Source organism: Rhynchophorus ferrugineus, unplaced genomic scaffold, assembly GCF_030347505.1.
Source record: "Rhynchophorus ferrugineus isolate W39M unplaced genomic scaffold, kcgeb_rfMv2 rfM2, whole genome shotgun sequence".
Taxonomy (NCBI): Eukaryota; Metazoa; Arthropoda; class Insecta; order Coleoptera; family Curculionidae; genus Rhynchophorus; species Rhynchophorus ferrugineus.
In genome coordinates this window covers 37,492,544-37,508,948 of record NW_027472581.1, presented here as the reverse complement: position 1 = coordinate 37,508,948, position 16,405 = coordinate 37,492,544, and the positions used below count along the sequence as shown (strand labels likewise).

General features: G+C 30.0%; 1 protein-coding gene across 1 annotated transcript in view; it reads left to right on the top strand.

The window, feature by feature from the left end:
* The first annotated feature begins 7,013 nt into the window (after positions 1–7,013).
* Positions 7,014–16,405, top strand: part of tio (zinc finger domain-containing protein tiptop) — a 468,375-nt gene continuing 458,983 nt past the window's right edge. Inside the window, exon 1 of the mRNA XM_076397391.1 lies at positions 7,014–7,588. Coding sequence (XP_076253506.1) covers positions 7,549–7,588 — 40 coding nt within the window. The 5' untranslated portion in view covers positions 7,014–7,548. The remainder of the gene's footprint in view (positions 7,589–16,405) is intronic.

Below are 16,405 nucleotides of genomic sequence, written 5' to 3'. Positions count from 1 at the left end.
AAGCTGTATTAGATAGATCTAACAGGTCTATTGAAAAGTTCCCGGCTTACCATAGTAAAACATATTTTTTTGGCAATTTTTTTTTTATTCAACACAATTCTCTTCAAGGTACATTGATTATAGCGACCCTCCAAACTTTCGATACCATTTGTAATATGATTTGTCCTTTGCTTCAAAATAGGCCTTCGTCGATCATCTCTTCTTTCGAAGAAAATTTTTTCCCTGCGAGCATTCTTTTGAGATCTGTGAGCAGGAAATAGTCGCTGGTTGCCAGATATAGAGAATACCATGGATGAGGAAGCAATTCGAATCCCAGTTCATGGATTTTTGCCATTTTTTTTGACTGACTTGTAACACGGTGCATTGTCTTGGTGAAGCAGCACTTTCTTTTTATACAAATGCGGCCGTTTTCGGCGATTTCGTCCTTCAAACGGTTTAATAACGCTATGTAATAGTTGCTGTTGATGGTCCTTTCTTTTTCAGAGTAGTCAATGAAAATTATTCCATGAGCATCCCAAAATATAGACGCCATAATCTTTGACGCCACCGACTGTTGCGTTTTCCCACGTTTTGGAGCGGGTTCATCGTGTGCAGTCCACTCGGATGACTGTCGATTGGACTTTGAAGGGAAATGATGGAGCCATGTTTCATCCATTGTCACATATCGACGAAAAAACTCAGGTTTATTACGCTTGATCATCTCCAAACACTGCTCCGAATCAACTCCGAGTCCAACAACAAACAACTCAAGTTGTTTTTGATCAAAAATGAGCTCGCGCGGCACTTACTTTGCATAGAGCTTTCTCATACCCAAATATTCGTAAATGATATGATGTATACGTTCAGTTGATATCTTTAGAGTGTCTGGTATTTTATTTTTGTCGGTAACAATCTCTTTTACACGTTCACTGCGTTTACCGTCTTTGGTGCTCATTTAATCACGTTTAAACTTAACATACCAATCCTTGATGGTTGATTTTCCTGGGGTAGTGTCCGGAAACTGGGCATTAAGCCAAGTTTTTGCTTCAACTGTATTTTTTCCCTTCAAAAAGCAATATTTTATCAACTCGCGAAATTCCTTTTTATTCATGAAATTTTTTTTTTAATTGTCATTAAAACTTAAATAATTGATGTAACTAATCAATTATTTAAGTTTTAATAATTATTTTATTTTATATTTTCAAGCTTATATGTCCATGGTTAATATATGAATGTAGATAGTCACCTATATTATATAAATTATTTAATTAATTATTCATTACTTCTTCGATAGTACGTGTATAATATTCGATTCATTTATAAAATTATAATACTTTTTCCAAAAATATTAATAATTATTATTTTTTATCTTGAGTAAATATTATAGAGTTTGTTTTTTTTTAATTTAATGCTGATGATTTTAAATAATTCTAAATACTTTAAAGTTTATATTAAATATTATTAATATTTTTGCTTTCATATATTATATTTAGATTTATTATTATCTAAATATTAATATCTAATAGCCTAAATTTATTATTGATCATTATTATGCTTATTGTTATTTGTCTATAATTCGAGTCGCACGTCTAATTAATTAATTTTTTATTGTTTTTCCTCCGCTACTTTCTACTAGTCCCTGAAATATTTAATTATATAATATAATTATATAATAAGCATATTTCAGATAAAGATAGTTGCATTAAAAGTTCAATGTTTGTTATTATTTCACAATGTATATTTAATTGTATTCTTGTAAAATACAATTAATCCAATTAACAAATCTTAATTTCTATAAACGTCAAATATATTTAATTATTGTTGAAAATTTATCTGAATCGTTTTGTTGGTTTATTGGAAGGTGTTCTAAATTATATAATTTAATTAAATTAATTGTTATATGGATTTCTGTTCCTAAGTAGTAGTGATTGAAGTGTAGTGTAGTTATTGATTGAAGGTTTGTGCTATTTTATGAATATTTATGAGGATGTAACTTACTCATTTTGTTACTACCAGTGATTGTTAATTTAAAACTGTAAAAATTGTGTCGAAACGATACCGAAAAGACAGAATTATAGTTTTAAAAAAAATTTATTGAAGGATCTTTCAATTTATGGATCCAAGTACTATAGTGGACTTCTCGACATTTTCTTAATATCTAATTATATAATATAACTAATATCTATTTTTTTTTTCGTTTGATGAAAATTATTTTGCAGGAAATAACTTTTAGGTAGGATATTAGGCGAGAGTTCGAGGAAGTTAAACATGGAGAATATAATTGATGATGAAACAATTTGTGTTTAAATTTATAATTTTTAAGCTGTATGAGCAGGTGCTATTTCTTGGTGGAAAATAATGTTCTTCCTCTATGAACGGAAACCCTTCTTAAGAATTTTTGCGGTCAATTTGACCAAAACATTGCAATCATTATTTTATTTTATTGTTGTACGAGTTTGTATAGTATTTCGCTTTCCAAAAAACGGACACACCCTTCATAGGTTTTTGAAAACAATATTTTTTGAGAGACAATTCGATATAAAATACTTTTTTAGCTCTTTTTGAAGTAGTCCCTTTCTATAATTTGTTCCATTTTTATACAAAGCTATTTACATACAGGTTTCTGGGTTTTCAAAATGTTCAAATTGTATTAATTTTAATTAGAAGTTGTTTAAGTTCTTATGAAACCAATATTTTATGTTATATGACTTTCAGTGTTTAGTTTTCCTGTCGGCAAATATATGGCAATCCTTGAACTTATCCAATGATATAATATTTTTACCTGATAAATTTGTTAGTTATCAATTAGTATAATTTTAGTTAAAAAATAAGGAAATTTACATAATAAAATAATTAAGGAGATAATTAAACAATTAATAATTCATCACTAATGTTTATATATCCGGCAACAGCTATTAATGTTTGTGCTAATAAAATGAAGAATTATTTTTCCACAATTTTTTAGGTTTTAGTCGGGTTACAGATTATTTATGTTATTATCCAGTTGGCAATGATCCAACGAATCCATTAAATGAAAATTACACACGTTCTAGAATATGTTTGCGTGTCCTTTGAAAGAAACAGCGTTATTTCATATTGTATACCTGAATTATAAGAAGCGATCGCTTAGAATGTATATACGATTTACGCCGTATGGATATGAACGGTATAATTGAATTTTTATCACCTGTTGACCGGCATTTTTGGCGGGTCTAAGCTACCGCTTTCCTACATTATCAGGAGCAATAAAGCACGCCGCTACATTCCGCCGCCGCCGCGAGGATTGACAGCTGGTCGGGCGCCCAGAATGGGGCACTACCTCTTCGTGGCGTCTGTGGTGGGCGGAGTTTGTCGGTCGCTCCGCCCACCTGTCAAAGTGACCCCGACCGGTGCGCATTAGCATCGGTGAGCGATGTGATTGCTAACATGATGAGAGCTGACAGACCGGCGTTGCCAGTACGTTCACAATGTCTGCAATAATGGGAATGTATATTACATATCAAAATTTCTCAGGGAATTTTTATAAAAATGTTATAGGATATTATAGGAGATGGAAAGTTCGATATTATAATTATTTTAAAAAGTGATTCTGATAATAAATATATGATATAACCTTCTGGTAGATATATTTTTAAAACTATGAAAAACACGTGACAACATTGCTTGTTCTAGATTAAATAGGGTAATTATCGTTAGAATTTACTGTTATTTTATACAAATGTTAATGAAACCATTTTTAAATAAGGTTAGCATAAATACGGATCAAAATTTTTATGAAATTTATGTGATATAAGCAAAAAACTGTATGTTTTAATAAATTATATTATTCAGAAATAGATATTAAGAAATGACGGATGATTTTCGAAAAAAAATTGATAAATTAGTTTTGTTGGCACCCATATAACATACTTAAATGTATAGAATTTCTTAATTAAACTTATTACAGCAAGGTATAACCGATTATATATCAAAATGTTAAGATTATTCTTAAATATAAAACTTTGAATGTATTTCTTTATACAGTGGTCACATTTATTCCTACTTTTTTGGTTGAATTCTATTCATTGCGATGATTTTGATTTAATGTTTAATATATGTGATAATTTGTGATTTCTTTTAGAAAATAATGCTGTGCTTACTGCAGCATAGATTTTTTAATTGAATATCTTCTAAGATGGTTTCTAAATTACTTACTCCTCAGTAGGTAGGTTTAATGCTAAGGGCTATTGAATATAATCCATGTTAAACATTAGGTTCCATCATGATAAAACCTGTTTATTAAGAACTCTAGTTTGTATGTCATTCTAACTGTAATAATAATATAATATGACTGTAACCCCAAATAAATATTTATTTAAATTGAAATAAAAATTAAATAAATATATTTTAGTATTTTAAACTAAAAAAACTAAAAATATTAATAGGAAATAATTTATGTAATGATTTGGATGTAATGTATGTATGTATGTATGTAATTATGAAAATAAATAAATTATTTGGATGTCTTGAATTAATTTCTTTTTTAATTAAATAGATATTCAATAAATATTAATTTATGCGCTATAAACTTTTTTTATAATGTATATCAATATTATTTAGATCAACATTACAAATAGTATCTTATTCTTAATATTACATTTTTTAAAATGAATATTTCCTAGTTTATGATAATAGTTAATTTTAAGTTTATTTTCTTAATGGAATATGCAATAAATATAATAAACTTTTAAAAATTCGTTTTATTTGCTATATCGTTTTTTAAAGCTAGTCATTCGACATTTTATTGTTGTTTTTTAGGTAATTCGAAAATTTCACAAATGTTACTAAATTTTCACTAAACTAAACTCACCCATTTTCTATGTACAAATAAATTTCTATATACTGCACTGATATGGAGTATATATAAATCATCAATTAGAATTTTAATCCAGCGCCAATTTGGAATTTTAAGTATACTAACACGATTAAATATTGTAAAATCTAATGTGTAAATGTAGATGAAATATTTTAGGAGTAGCTCATATATAAACTGTTATGGTTATTTAATAATAACTATTTGATGTAATACAAAACGTTATTCATGCGACAACTTAAAAGCATATTTAGCGGATATTGTTTCGTTGAACCCGATTACTACACAATATAGAATATCCACTTGAGGAGTAAACACAGCAATATTCTTATGTAGTTTATATTTTTTTAAATATTGCTAAAATTATGTATAGAAGTCTATGTCATTTCTTATATTTCCGAAAACCTACAGAATCATGTTATAAGGTATAAAACAGTCACTTGTAACACTATGTATTAAAATATTATGGTATAAGTATTGATTAATTATGTGATACTAGTACGTATGCAAAGAAAGTATTACTATTAATATTAAAATCTGCTTACTTCTAATGATCATTTTACCAATTCTTCTGTACGGCTCCGAGATTTGTTACATTCATTTATCTAAAAGTTTGATGTTTCTTAAATACGATATTTAAGGCAACTTATAATGATAAACCGCAAATTATAATGGCTTGGACATGTTTGTTAATTTAAAACTGAACGTATTCTCCACTGACTTCTGTGGCGAAATCAACCTTGTAGAGGACGTAGCGAATAGTTCTGAGAAAAAAAAAAACATGAATCAAGATCGACAATGATCTGAAAAATAGGAAACTGACATTGACCAAAGCCCGACCAGCTGCGGCTGATTCAGACTTTCAGATGTTAACTATCACTCAAGAAATCAAAAGAATTGTAAGAGGATGTGAAAAGAGCCTACAATCTCATGTCAATATCGAAGTACTACTACGTTTGAATAACTCCAGAATAGAACACTGACTCAAAAGAATCAAACTTCTTGATATTTTGTTGTGTAGTCTAGTGAATTGCATTTAATAGAACGACAACAGTGTTAATACAAAAACATTTTATATCAGGGAGTAAAATTGGGCCGAGGGGTACTCCTAGAGATGTACCTAGATTTAAGTTGTTGGTTAGTCGAGTAACAATGTAACAATTGAAGTAACATGAATTTAAAAAAAGTGTTGTTAAAATTCTTTGAATGTTATATAAAACTTACGGTAAACATACCCACCTGAACTTTGGTTGATACTGTCTGGAAATCATGAATTTGATACGATTTATACGGAGCAAATATTCTTCCTCATCATAAGAAAAATCTAATGTACTAGAAGAGTTTACGAAGCAGCATGAAAATTACTCTTGGCTCTATGTTCCTGGGAGCTGGCTTAGTACCTGTTGTGTCCAAGACGAAAGGATGGTCGTACTGCTCCTGCGACAATCGTGGATTTGAGCCCAAGCGGGGTTCGGCTGTAGCTTGTTTGTGATAGGGATTGTCCCCAGGAAAAAGGAAAAAGCATCTCAGTCATTTTAGTAACCAGAGAGATCTAATATATAAGTAAAACCGTAAAAGGCCGTGGTTCGAAATTCAAGTCAAGCAGTAGATCCAGTTACTGTAAAATGTATAAGGTTATCGTGACTAAAATATATATGCGTATAAAGTGAAAACTTTTATGGAATTGCTTAAATGTGATATTCTACTCTAAACTCAACTATCGCTATATCGATTATCAAACAAATCTTATCATTCGTTTTGATGAACGGCACTATTTTTATAAATATCTTCGAAAATAAGTCAAATGGTTGCAAAAAAACGTAAAACATATATTTTTTCACGATCAAGTGTTTAATTTACATAAATATATCCAAAATTAACTGAATTATCGAATATAAAAAAATACAAGCAAGTTAGTTTGATATAAAATCATACCAAACCGTTTCATAGTCCCTAAATCATTGTCTGCTTGATGTTCATTAATTCAGATTTCCAAGTGATCTGCGATTAATTGACTGAGAACAAAGCGGCAACAGCGAGTCGCGTCATCGCGAATCTTCTTCTCGCGGATGCCGCGACGCCACCGGCGCCTCGCGCTCGCACACATTCGAACCTGATGAAACGGCGCGTCGTCCGAGCGAGAGTGGTGGGGGAAGCCCGCGCTTCGCGCTGTCACTCATTCAGTCCGCGAAGGCGCTGCACGCGGGAAGGTCGCTCGGTGCCGTTTCGCTTGACGTCCATTTGTTTTTTTTTGTTCTTGGTCCAATCTGACACATCAGCGTCGAGTGACAGTCGCGACGTTCGATTGTTTCGACGCAACTCTCACCGGTTGACAGTTGATAACACCGATTCGGCCCGATCTCGTACGATGTATACGATTCTTTTTGTGATGTGCGATTTTATTTAGACTGTAATTTTAATATTGCGGTATATTGTAGGCTTAGACTGAATGCATTCAGACATTTTGCCGCTTTACGTCGTCTAGAATGTTAGGTAGTATACAAGATTTTCATGTTTGACAAAACATCACCGTATGTTATTGTGTTTTAAATTATACGATAATTTAAGAAAAACTTGACTGTTCATAAACATTCTCGAACAGATCGTTTTGTAACGTAATGGACTGTTACCTGTGAGAATTTTTTCATAAATATATATTCAAAATTCTGCGTCACCTGAGGAGGTTAGAGGCGGCGTGTCCATCCACGACCACCAAGATGACCAGAAGGAAGCAGGACTGTCCAAAGCGAATGAAATGTGAGTGAAATAATAATTTAATCGTTCAGATATCTTAACAAATTTAAAAAAATCTTATACGAACGATTTATCGATTTCTATATGGTTCACTCAATTATTTCTTTTTTGAAAAGTTGAGTTCATTACTGTATTTTTTCTAATAACTTACCTACATTTGAAGACGATAAAGTACACGTTATTTTATCGTATTTTTTGCAACATTATTTTCCAGACGCTAAAATAGCGGAAAAGCACGTGTATTTACCAAACCACGTGTTCAAAAAATCCACTTGACAAATTCCTGGAGAGAATTTTAAAAATGTAGTCGGTCGCCTGTCGGAATTTCTCCCGGTTTGTTCGGGACGGGAGTGCGGCCTGGAGTAATTCGGTAAACACGCTGTTTTCGGGAGTTAAATTTAGAGCTATTTGTGATGAAAATTCGGCAAAAGTTTTTGCCAACGATTTAATAAAATTAACGACGGGAATGACATATGATCGTTACGACATAAGATTTATTTTAAAATTTTCACATTTGAATACATTTACAGTAGTTAGGATTGTATTCAGTGATGTATTGGCTGTAATTAGGATTTATAATTAGAATTAAGCATCATAGAAACATATTTAAAAAAAATAATAACAACAAAATTATCAAATTATTTTGTTTAGTTGATTTTAGATTTAGTCCTTAAATAAAGAAATATTACTGTGTTTTTGTTCCTATTTGTACATAATTATAATATATTTATTTTAAAGCTGATTTGGTAGTAAATAAACGACGAATTCGTAGTTGATGAAGTGAAACAGTTTAATAAAATATATTCCTGGATTGATTTGGTGTTTTATTTCAATAAGTTTATAATTATTCCAAATTATTTTCTCTTCCAAATTCCTCAAAATTAATAGGAACTTTAGATGGAGTAAAAAACAAGTTATGTAAAATATTGATATTAGCGCAAGTGCGATTATGTTTTAAATAGTAATTAATTACTATCTAATGGTCCTGTCAAATATTGTTTATTTTATAATCATATATGTCTATTGATATAATTCAATTATCATGGTCAATAATAGTAAATTAATGAGAATCAATATTTGAGATATATATTGACATTTAAGGTAATTTTCTATATATTGGTTACTTCAATCAAAATCATAGTTTGATTGTCAATCTAGTTAACAATTTTGTACAAATTTTGGTACACTAATAAACACTTTAAAAAAGAAGTATATATAATATTTTTAATTAAATTAGCTGTTAAAATTAAAAAAAATAAGCTAACATTTTATATTTATTTATTAGTAGTTATTATATTTCGCGTTTTATAGTTTTAATTGATATACTATGTATTTAATTAATAATGAATAATTTATTTAGTTACAAATTTAATCTAGTTAATAATCCATTCATAGCTTTGATTTATTTCAAGTATATATTACTATTAATTAAATGTACTAATGCCATAAAATTGATAATACCAAATGATTTATTAGTAATACAATCAATATTTGCCCTAAAATGCCCTACTTGTATTAAATATTGTAAGTTTATTAAACATATCTATACATTTTTAATTTTATATTTAATAGATGAAGATGTTGTAATCTTATGGCATGAATAAAGTCTCCATACTCCATATACTTTTCTCAGTCAGTTATGCAAATGAATACTCCTCTGTTTTATGCAAGTTCTAAAGGCTTTTGCTCTTTTAATTGTTTAAAAGGGCCAACTTTCTAATGGGGTATTACTATATGGTCATTTCGACATTTCATGTGATTGGGTCTATTCTGATATTTAATTCCTAACCTTCAAGTTGGGAAATACGTTCACAAAAACTATTTTAAAAATATCACTGGAAGATATTACTGAAGTATTGGGAATTGAACATTTGATATACTTGAAAAGTTTGCAGTAAGTTGGCATAACTGTCTTTTATGTATTATCTTAATAGGCTATCACTGCTAAGTAAGTTCTGGTCAAGAATTCAATAAAGACTACGAAATAACCATCATATTCACCTGATAAGGCTAGAGTCGACTTCTTTTTCTTTCCAAAGCACACATTATTACCTCCAAGTATTTGTTTTCAGTCGAAAGAAGATAGAAAAGGCTATTCCTTGTTAAAGTATTATTTGAAATACCGTCTACTCTGTTAGTGATATAACAAGTAATAATTAAATATAAGTAGTAATGAAACATACTGGATATTATTGGTTTGGTTCTTTCCTTTTTACTATATTTTAACCGAAATTGTCTATTATCTAGCTCTTTAATATGTGAAAGATACTGCAATATTTGTAGCTTATTGACTCATTGAACTTTGCTTTTATTGTTATTAATATTGCGTAGATATTAAGAAATAGATAAGGGGAAGTTAAGCAATTGTTAATATCCTCTTAATGGAGCGTGGGTGTAGTTTCACCTCTATAAATCTAGACAACTTTCACCAAAAATATAAATATCATTCATCATTCGATGAACTAGGAATTTAATGTACTATAATGACCTAATAATATCTGGAGATATAACCGCTTTGTATTCAAGATAAATTTGTCATCACCTATCAGGAATTCTTGGGAGACACAAGCGGTTTAACCAACATTATGTAAGCAATAGCACGACATTACGACGCCAGTTTTGTAATCTCTAATTTCTTTAAATATAGTAAGATTCGGTCTGTGATTTAATTTTGAAGGATTTTTGTTTGCTGTATTCATCTCATTCATGTAATTCAGTACCTCGGCTGTTGAAAAATTTCAATTTCAATGAAAAAACAGCATCCATACAAACATATATTTTATTCGATATTTTACAGGCGGTGATTTTGCAGTATGTATGAAGAAAGAAACAATAACAACTTGAACCTCGCAAACCTTTGTTAAACCTTCTCAGATTTGAAATATCTTAAGTTACCTTTTTTTGTTGGTGATCGAATAAATTATTACTGGAAAGTGAATATTAGCATAGCCTATATCTGACAAGTTAGTGAAAGCCAGAATGAATGATTTCAATTTATTGATACATTTTTTGGCTAGCAATTAGTAGTAATAAATCATATGGATATATGAGTAATTATATGAAAGTTTTTCTTAAAATAGACTAAAATATATTTGAATTATTTCTTTCTTATTTGTTGAAGATATTTTTATTCATGTTTTATAAATCAAATAGCTACTTTTACTATAATTACAGTTCAGTTCTATTAGAATGGAGTTTTTAATGGAATTTATTTTTATAATAATATTGACTAGTGAACTCTTTGTTCTACGATAGAGTGGGATCGGTTCGGTATCAGCATATTTTAATAGCAGGTTGATTTCTTTTTCGACATTTTGCCTTCTTTTTTCGATATTTCTGCTGATAGAACGTCCATTTTTCACTAGTATCAATTTTCCAACACGATTTACTTCCCCATTTTAGAAATTCCAGTTAACCAGAAAGCTATTCGTTGTTGGTGTCGAAATTACTAGTACTTTTTAAAAATTAAGTACTAATTTACTAATAACTATTTAGAATAAATCATAGTAGTAAGAAATTTGGTCAGCAGTAGCAGGAATAAATAGTTCTTTTTATGTAGACTTTGAAGGATGTTGCAAAAATGCACTTAATTATTTGACGGAATTTTGACGGACAAAATGATTTAAATATAACAATTTCATTTCATTCACATAGTCAGAATATTTCACTACCCTTTTACCTGCGACACTAAAATTGACAATGAGTTGTCCTAAAAACAACTGATGCATTTGATCTTCAGATATCCGTATGTTAAAGCAATATAGTAAAAGTTATTTTTAACTGAGTAAACGTAACTCAGTTGAAAACTCGAGCTAGAACAATTGAAAAAAATAAGAGATTTATTGGTATATCTTTGAATATCATTTTGGAAACCCATTCATTAATATCTGACTTTCAGTGTGGGTTTCGCTCTGATCGGTCCACAGTTAATCATCTAGAGGGATTAGAGGGCTTATTATTGGATTTACAAAATGCATTTGATAGGTCAATAGGTCTTTGATAATCAACAATCTACATTGTTTCGGACTCATGAGTAATATCTTGGACTTTGTCAAGAATTTTCTCAGCAACAGGTCTTTCTTAGTCTGTTCAGGAAGTTTTCTCTCCTCAACCTACTCGCTCTTGACTGTAGTCTAATGTTTTATGATAATTCTATAACATTGTGAGCCGGCTTGGTGGCGCAGTGGTAAAGGCGATGGGACAGTCCTCCTATTGTTGCGATAGCCGCGGGTTCGAATCCTGCTGGGGCATGGTCCGCCAAAGAAAATTATCCTAGTCACGCCAGTAACCAGGCTGGGTAAGACCAAGACCGGATGTCTTCTGGGATGATTTCTAAAGTTGGTCACTCGCCAGTCGGTAGTCTTAATGCTGAGGACCATAGTTCGGAGCCCATGTTAAACTGTAGGTCCAGTCCAGATAAACCCATAGTTGGTAAAAGGAGACTTTAAAACATATTTTTAAAAAATTATTTATTTGTTAATTTATTATTTTATATATACACTATAAAATTTATATTTACATATGTCTGTCCCCGTCTCCTTTATATCAACGCCGGACTGTTTTATAGTCGCGAAATGACGACATCCGTCAAAGAGACAAAAAACCTTTAATATATTGTTTAACAATATCGTTTTATGATGTTATATTGTGAGGGAGAGATTTTCAACGGAGATTAATTGATAATATTATTTGAAATATAATACACATTTGACATGGTTTCTACATTTGGAAATTTTAAATTTAGATATTGATCTTGATTCATTTATATTCGTTAGTAAAAGTTAAAGTACAACTTAACATCGTAATCTAGGATATATAAAAGATAGACAACTGATATTTAAGTATTTTTTAAAACATTGACATTTTATTGTATTTTATTTTCCACCTTATCCTTTAACATTTAAACATTTATTAACCACATAAAATCAAAATTTATCTAGTACGGTCACATTTCTCGTATATTCTCAGATCGTTAAATCAATACTAATCTCTAGCTTTCTCATCATCAAATCTATTAATAATCAATGGTGTAATATTTCAACACATATCCTCGAGATATTACCATATCTAGTTTCCTTAATTACTGGACATAAAGTATTTTCCGTATAGAAAAAGAACTACAAATGGCCCGTCAAAATCTGTAGATTTATTCGACAAACAAATTCGTAAATCACGGATGATTGACGCTAACTGTATAAATCCATCTGAATCGATATCCTGTTTAAAATATGCCAAATAGATTCGTAATTAAATAATATAGGAGCTGTGATTTAGACACGACCCTGAGTAATTAGCTGTATTATTTGAATATTATTCAAATATTTATTATTAATTCAATCTCTATATTCATTTTAGTCGCTTTCTGTTGATTGGTAGTCACTAGATTTATTCTAATATACATATTCTGTCGATATTTTATGGAATTTCGAATATTGATATATAATTATGCGTTTCATATTATTGAGAACAATTCACGTCTCGGTAGGTAACGGCTGTTTCAATCAAATTTATTTATTTGTACGAACTGACATCAGCATATAAATACAGAAACTTAAATGTAATTTTATGCTCCATAGTATTTCTATATTGAAAAATTACAGATCGATAGCAAATTAATTTTTGTGACTCTTTGTTTTTTTTATCAAATATCTTATTTTATTAATAATAATAATAACAAATGATGATTTTCTAATGATGTGCATTAACATATAAGACGTTGTCAGTTTTATTAAATTATATATATATATATATATATATATATATATATATATATATATATATATATATATATATACATTCAGTTATGTATCTTTTCTCAAGTTTAATTCGAAAAAGTAAATTACGTTAAGTTCTTTAAAGTTCTCTAAAAGCTGATTTTCAAACTATTGCAAAGACTTAGAGAAACACTAATTCGGCACCAGGAATAAAAACATTCCTGTTTCCAGCATGAAGAACTATATGTCTGCAATGAATAAATGTTCTGACTAACAAAACCTAATCGATAGTTATTCCAACGTTTACCTTTTTCCATGAAACTTTGTTGTCTTTGTACTATATTTATTATCACCTCGACATGAGCAACCCAGTGTACCATTCTGAAATATTCATCTTTTAAAATTCAATTCATTTCTTTAAATATTCTCTTTTAAATATATAAATTGATATAATTCTTCCTTGATTTTGTTATAGGTTTTTAAAAATTTTATTCTTTTAAAAGCAATCTCTGGAAGTTCCATTAAACCCCTTCGTGGGTTATCTTTACATCACTTAAATCCTATATTATCCATCAATGTATGAACGGATGTTCTACAATTCTCAAATAGCTGTTCTCAAATATCTTCAAATTTATTAAAACAAAGCGTTAAAACAACGTTTGCCGGTTTATAAGCCGTAATTATAATATTTTGAAGAATTTTCAGAAATTTGGCAAACGGACAACTTTTGCAAGCTCATTCCGTTACATGTTTGAACTTCTACAACATTCTATCTTTTCTTATATAGAATAAAATGACAAGGATAGTATTGTCTGACTGTAAAACAAATTTGCAAATTTAGACCGACATATATTAACACTCGCGTCACTGCTATTTTGAATTGACTATATATACAAAATTATTCTTTGGTATGGATTTTGCGCTGACATTATTGGTCCGTACTTTTTTGTCAGATCTATAGCGAGCGCTATCAAACTTTGACAATCGATTTCTTTTAGCGTGATGATAACGATATGGACGTGGAAGATTGTGACGATGCTATGTGCCACGCAGCTAATGCCATGATAGATATTTTGCATAAATTATTTGATGGTTCTTCTTTCGCGGAAGCTTTTTGACCTTTATATTTTTTTCTTGAGCTGATATCTGTTACAGGTCTACGGTTGCAGTATGTCAATGACATCATTGGCTTTCGAATAAAATATAATTTGTTCAAAACTTAGGCCCAGCTTATTTTATTCCATTTTGACATCAACACGCCCTTACTGAAATATAGAAATAAATATTTAAAATTTTATTTATTTGCAAATACAGAATGCCAATAAACACAATGGTAATTCAGTGCGACTCATTAATAAACCGTTTACAACACTGGAAAAATGTTATTTTTTTAACAAAAACAATTTGAATAATTTATTCCATTATGATGATGAGCTTAAATTAATTACTTTAGAGACACATTAGTTATTTATATTTGTTTACTTAATTTATTTATAATGTGGCTGTAGCCATTGAGAGAAATATTTTTGAAATGTAGTTTGGGTCAATAAAATTGTTGAAATGTAGATATGAAAGTATCATACTATAATCAAAAATTAAAATCATAATTTATAGAAGCTTCAACGTCATTCAATTTTGATGTTATATTTCAAATGAAACCCAAGGGTGTGGTGTGAACATTCATACGTTTATGGAGTTCACATAATTATGTAAGTTATTTATCACCATCAAATCCTTGCTGGTTGCTTCCAAATCCTAAATAGATTTAATTTTAATTTATAATTGTTGATGGTTGCTGTCATATCAACAACGAATATTTTAACAAATTTCTTAGGCGATTACTGATGCTGAATCATACTATAGATGACTATTATAATGTATTTTCACTTTCAATAACTCATTACTCTTGAATAAATTCTCCAATTTTGTTTAAATTCTCCACACTTGTCGAATCAATGCTCTTTTGTATTTAATGTTTAATTGTTCATTGGCGTTCATAAAAATTTGTTTATTCTTGAAATATTACTATATTTAGTTTCGTCAATTACTGAACATATAGTATTTTTTGCATAGAAAACGAACTACAAATGGTTTGTGAAAACTTGTGGGTTTATTTGATACATTTGTAAATCAGAGATAAATTAAAATCTATCCTAGAGAAAAAGCTATATCAGTCTATTTTGAAGGGATCCATTTTGAGACGTATGTAAGTTTCCTTTCAATGTGTTTCCATAATTCCATTTCAATAAACTCCATATTGAAACAGATTCTCTGATTCGTGTAAATAACTTTGGCCATTCGTGTAAATACGCATTGTAGTGGAATACTATTCATTCCTGGATTCCGAACTCGTTGCATTCCCAGCTTATCCACTTCTATTCCAGACATTCTCAATTAAGCTTCTTAACACAGTAGTGGTATGCAAATTATTTTGTTTTTTTTGTGGTATACTTGATCAGGTGACTATTTAATTATCACTAAAGGTGATAATTGAGAAAGCAATTTGCCTTGCAATCGAATCGAATAAGGACTAAAAGGCCATTTCAAAAATCGAATTTAAGACACAGTTTCGAACACTGCAATTTATAACACGTTTTAAACACTCGATATAAAGATTCTTACGAGAAGTAGCATATATTGATTACGTGATATTTTATTATTACTCCTTGTCATGCATATTTAAAACAGTCATTAATCTTCTTAGAAAATTAATTTCGCACAGGAAGCGCGGAAGCGCAACCCGAAAAAATTAAAAACTATCACAGGAAACCGTTTTTACGCGAATTAATCCTCCCTAACGAAAAATTTTGTTTATTTATAATTTAAAACAAAACATTCGTTAGCCGCGCACCGGTGCGCTGCTCCGAAATAAATCCGTCAAGTCGGCCGAGAGAGAGAGCGCGAGAGCTATTTAGAAAATCGTTTTGATTTACTGGTCCGTTTTTATTATGCCAACGCTGGGACTCTATTTTTAATACCGTTCGGCCCCGGGCTACGAACAGATCTTCTGGGGATTATCTTGTCGCCGAATCGAAAACCGACCATCTACCCCTCTTCTGCTTCATTTCTTTTTAACTTATCGCTACCACGTTGTATTATCTCCTAT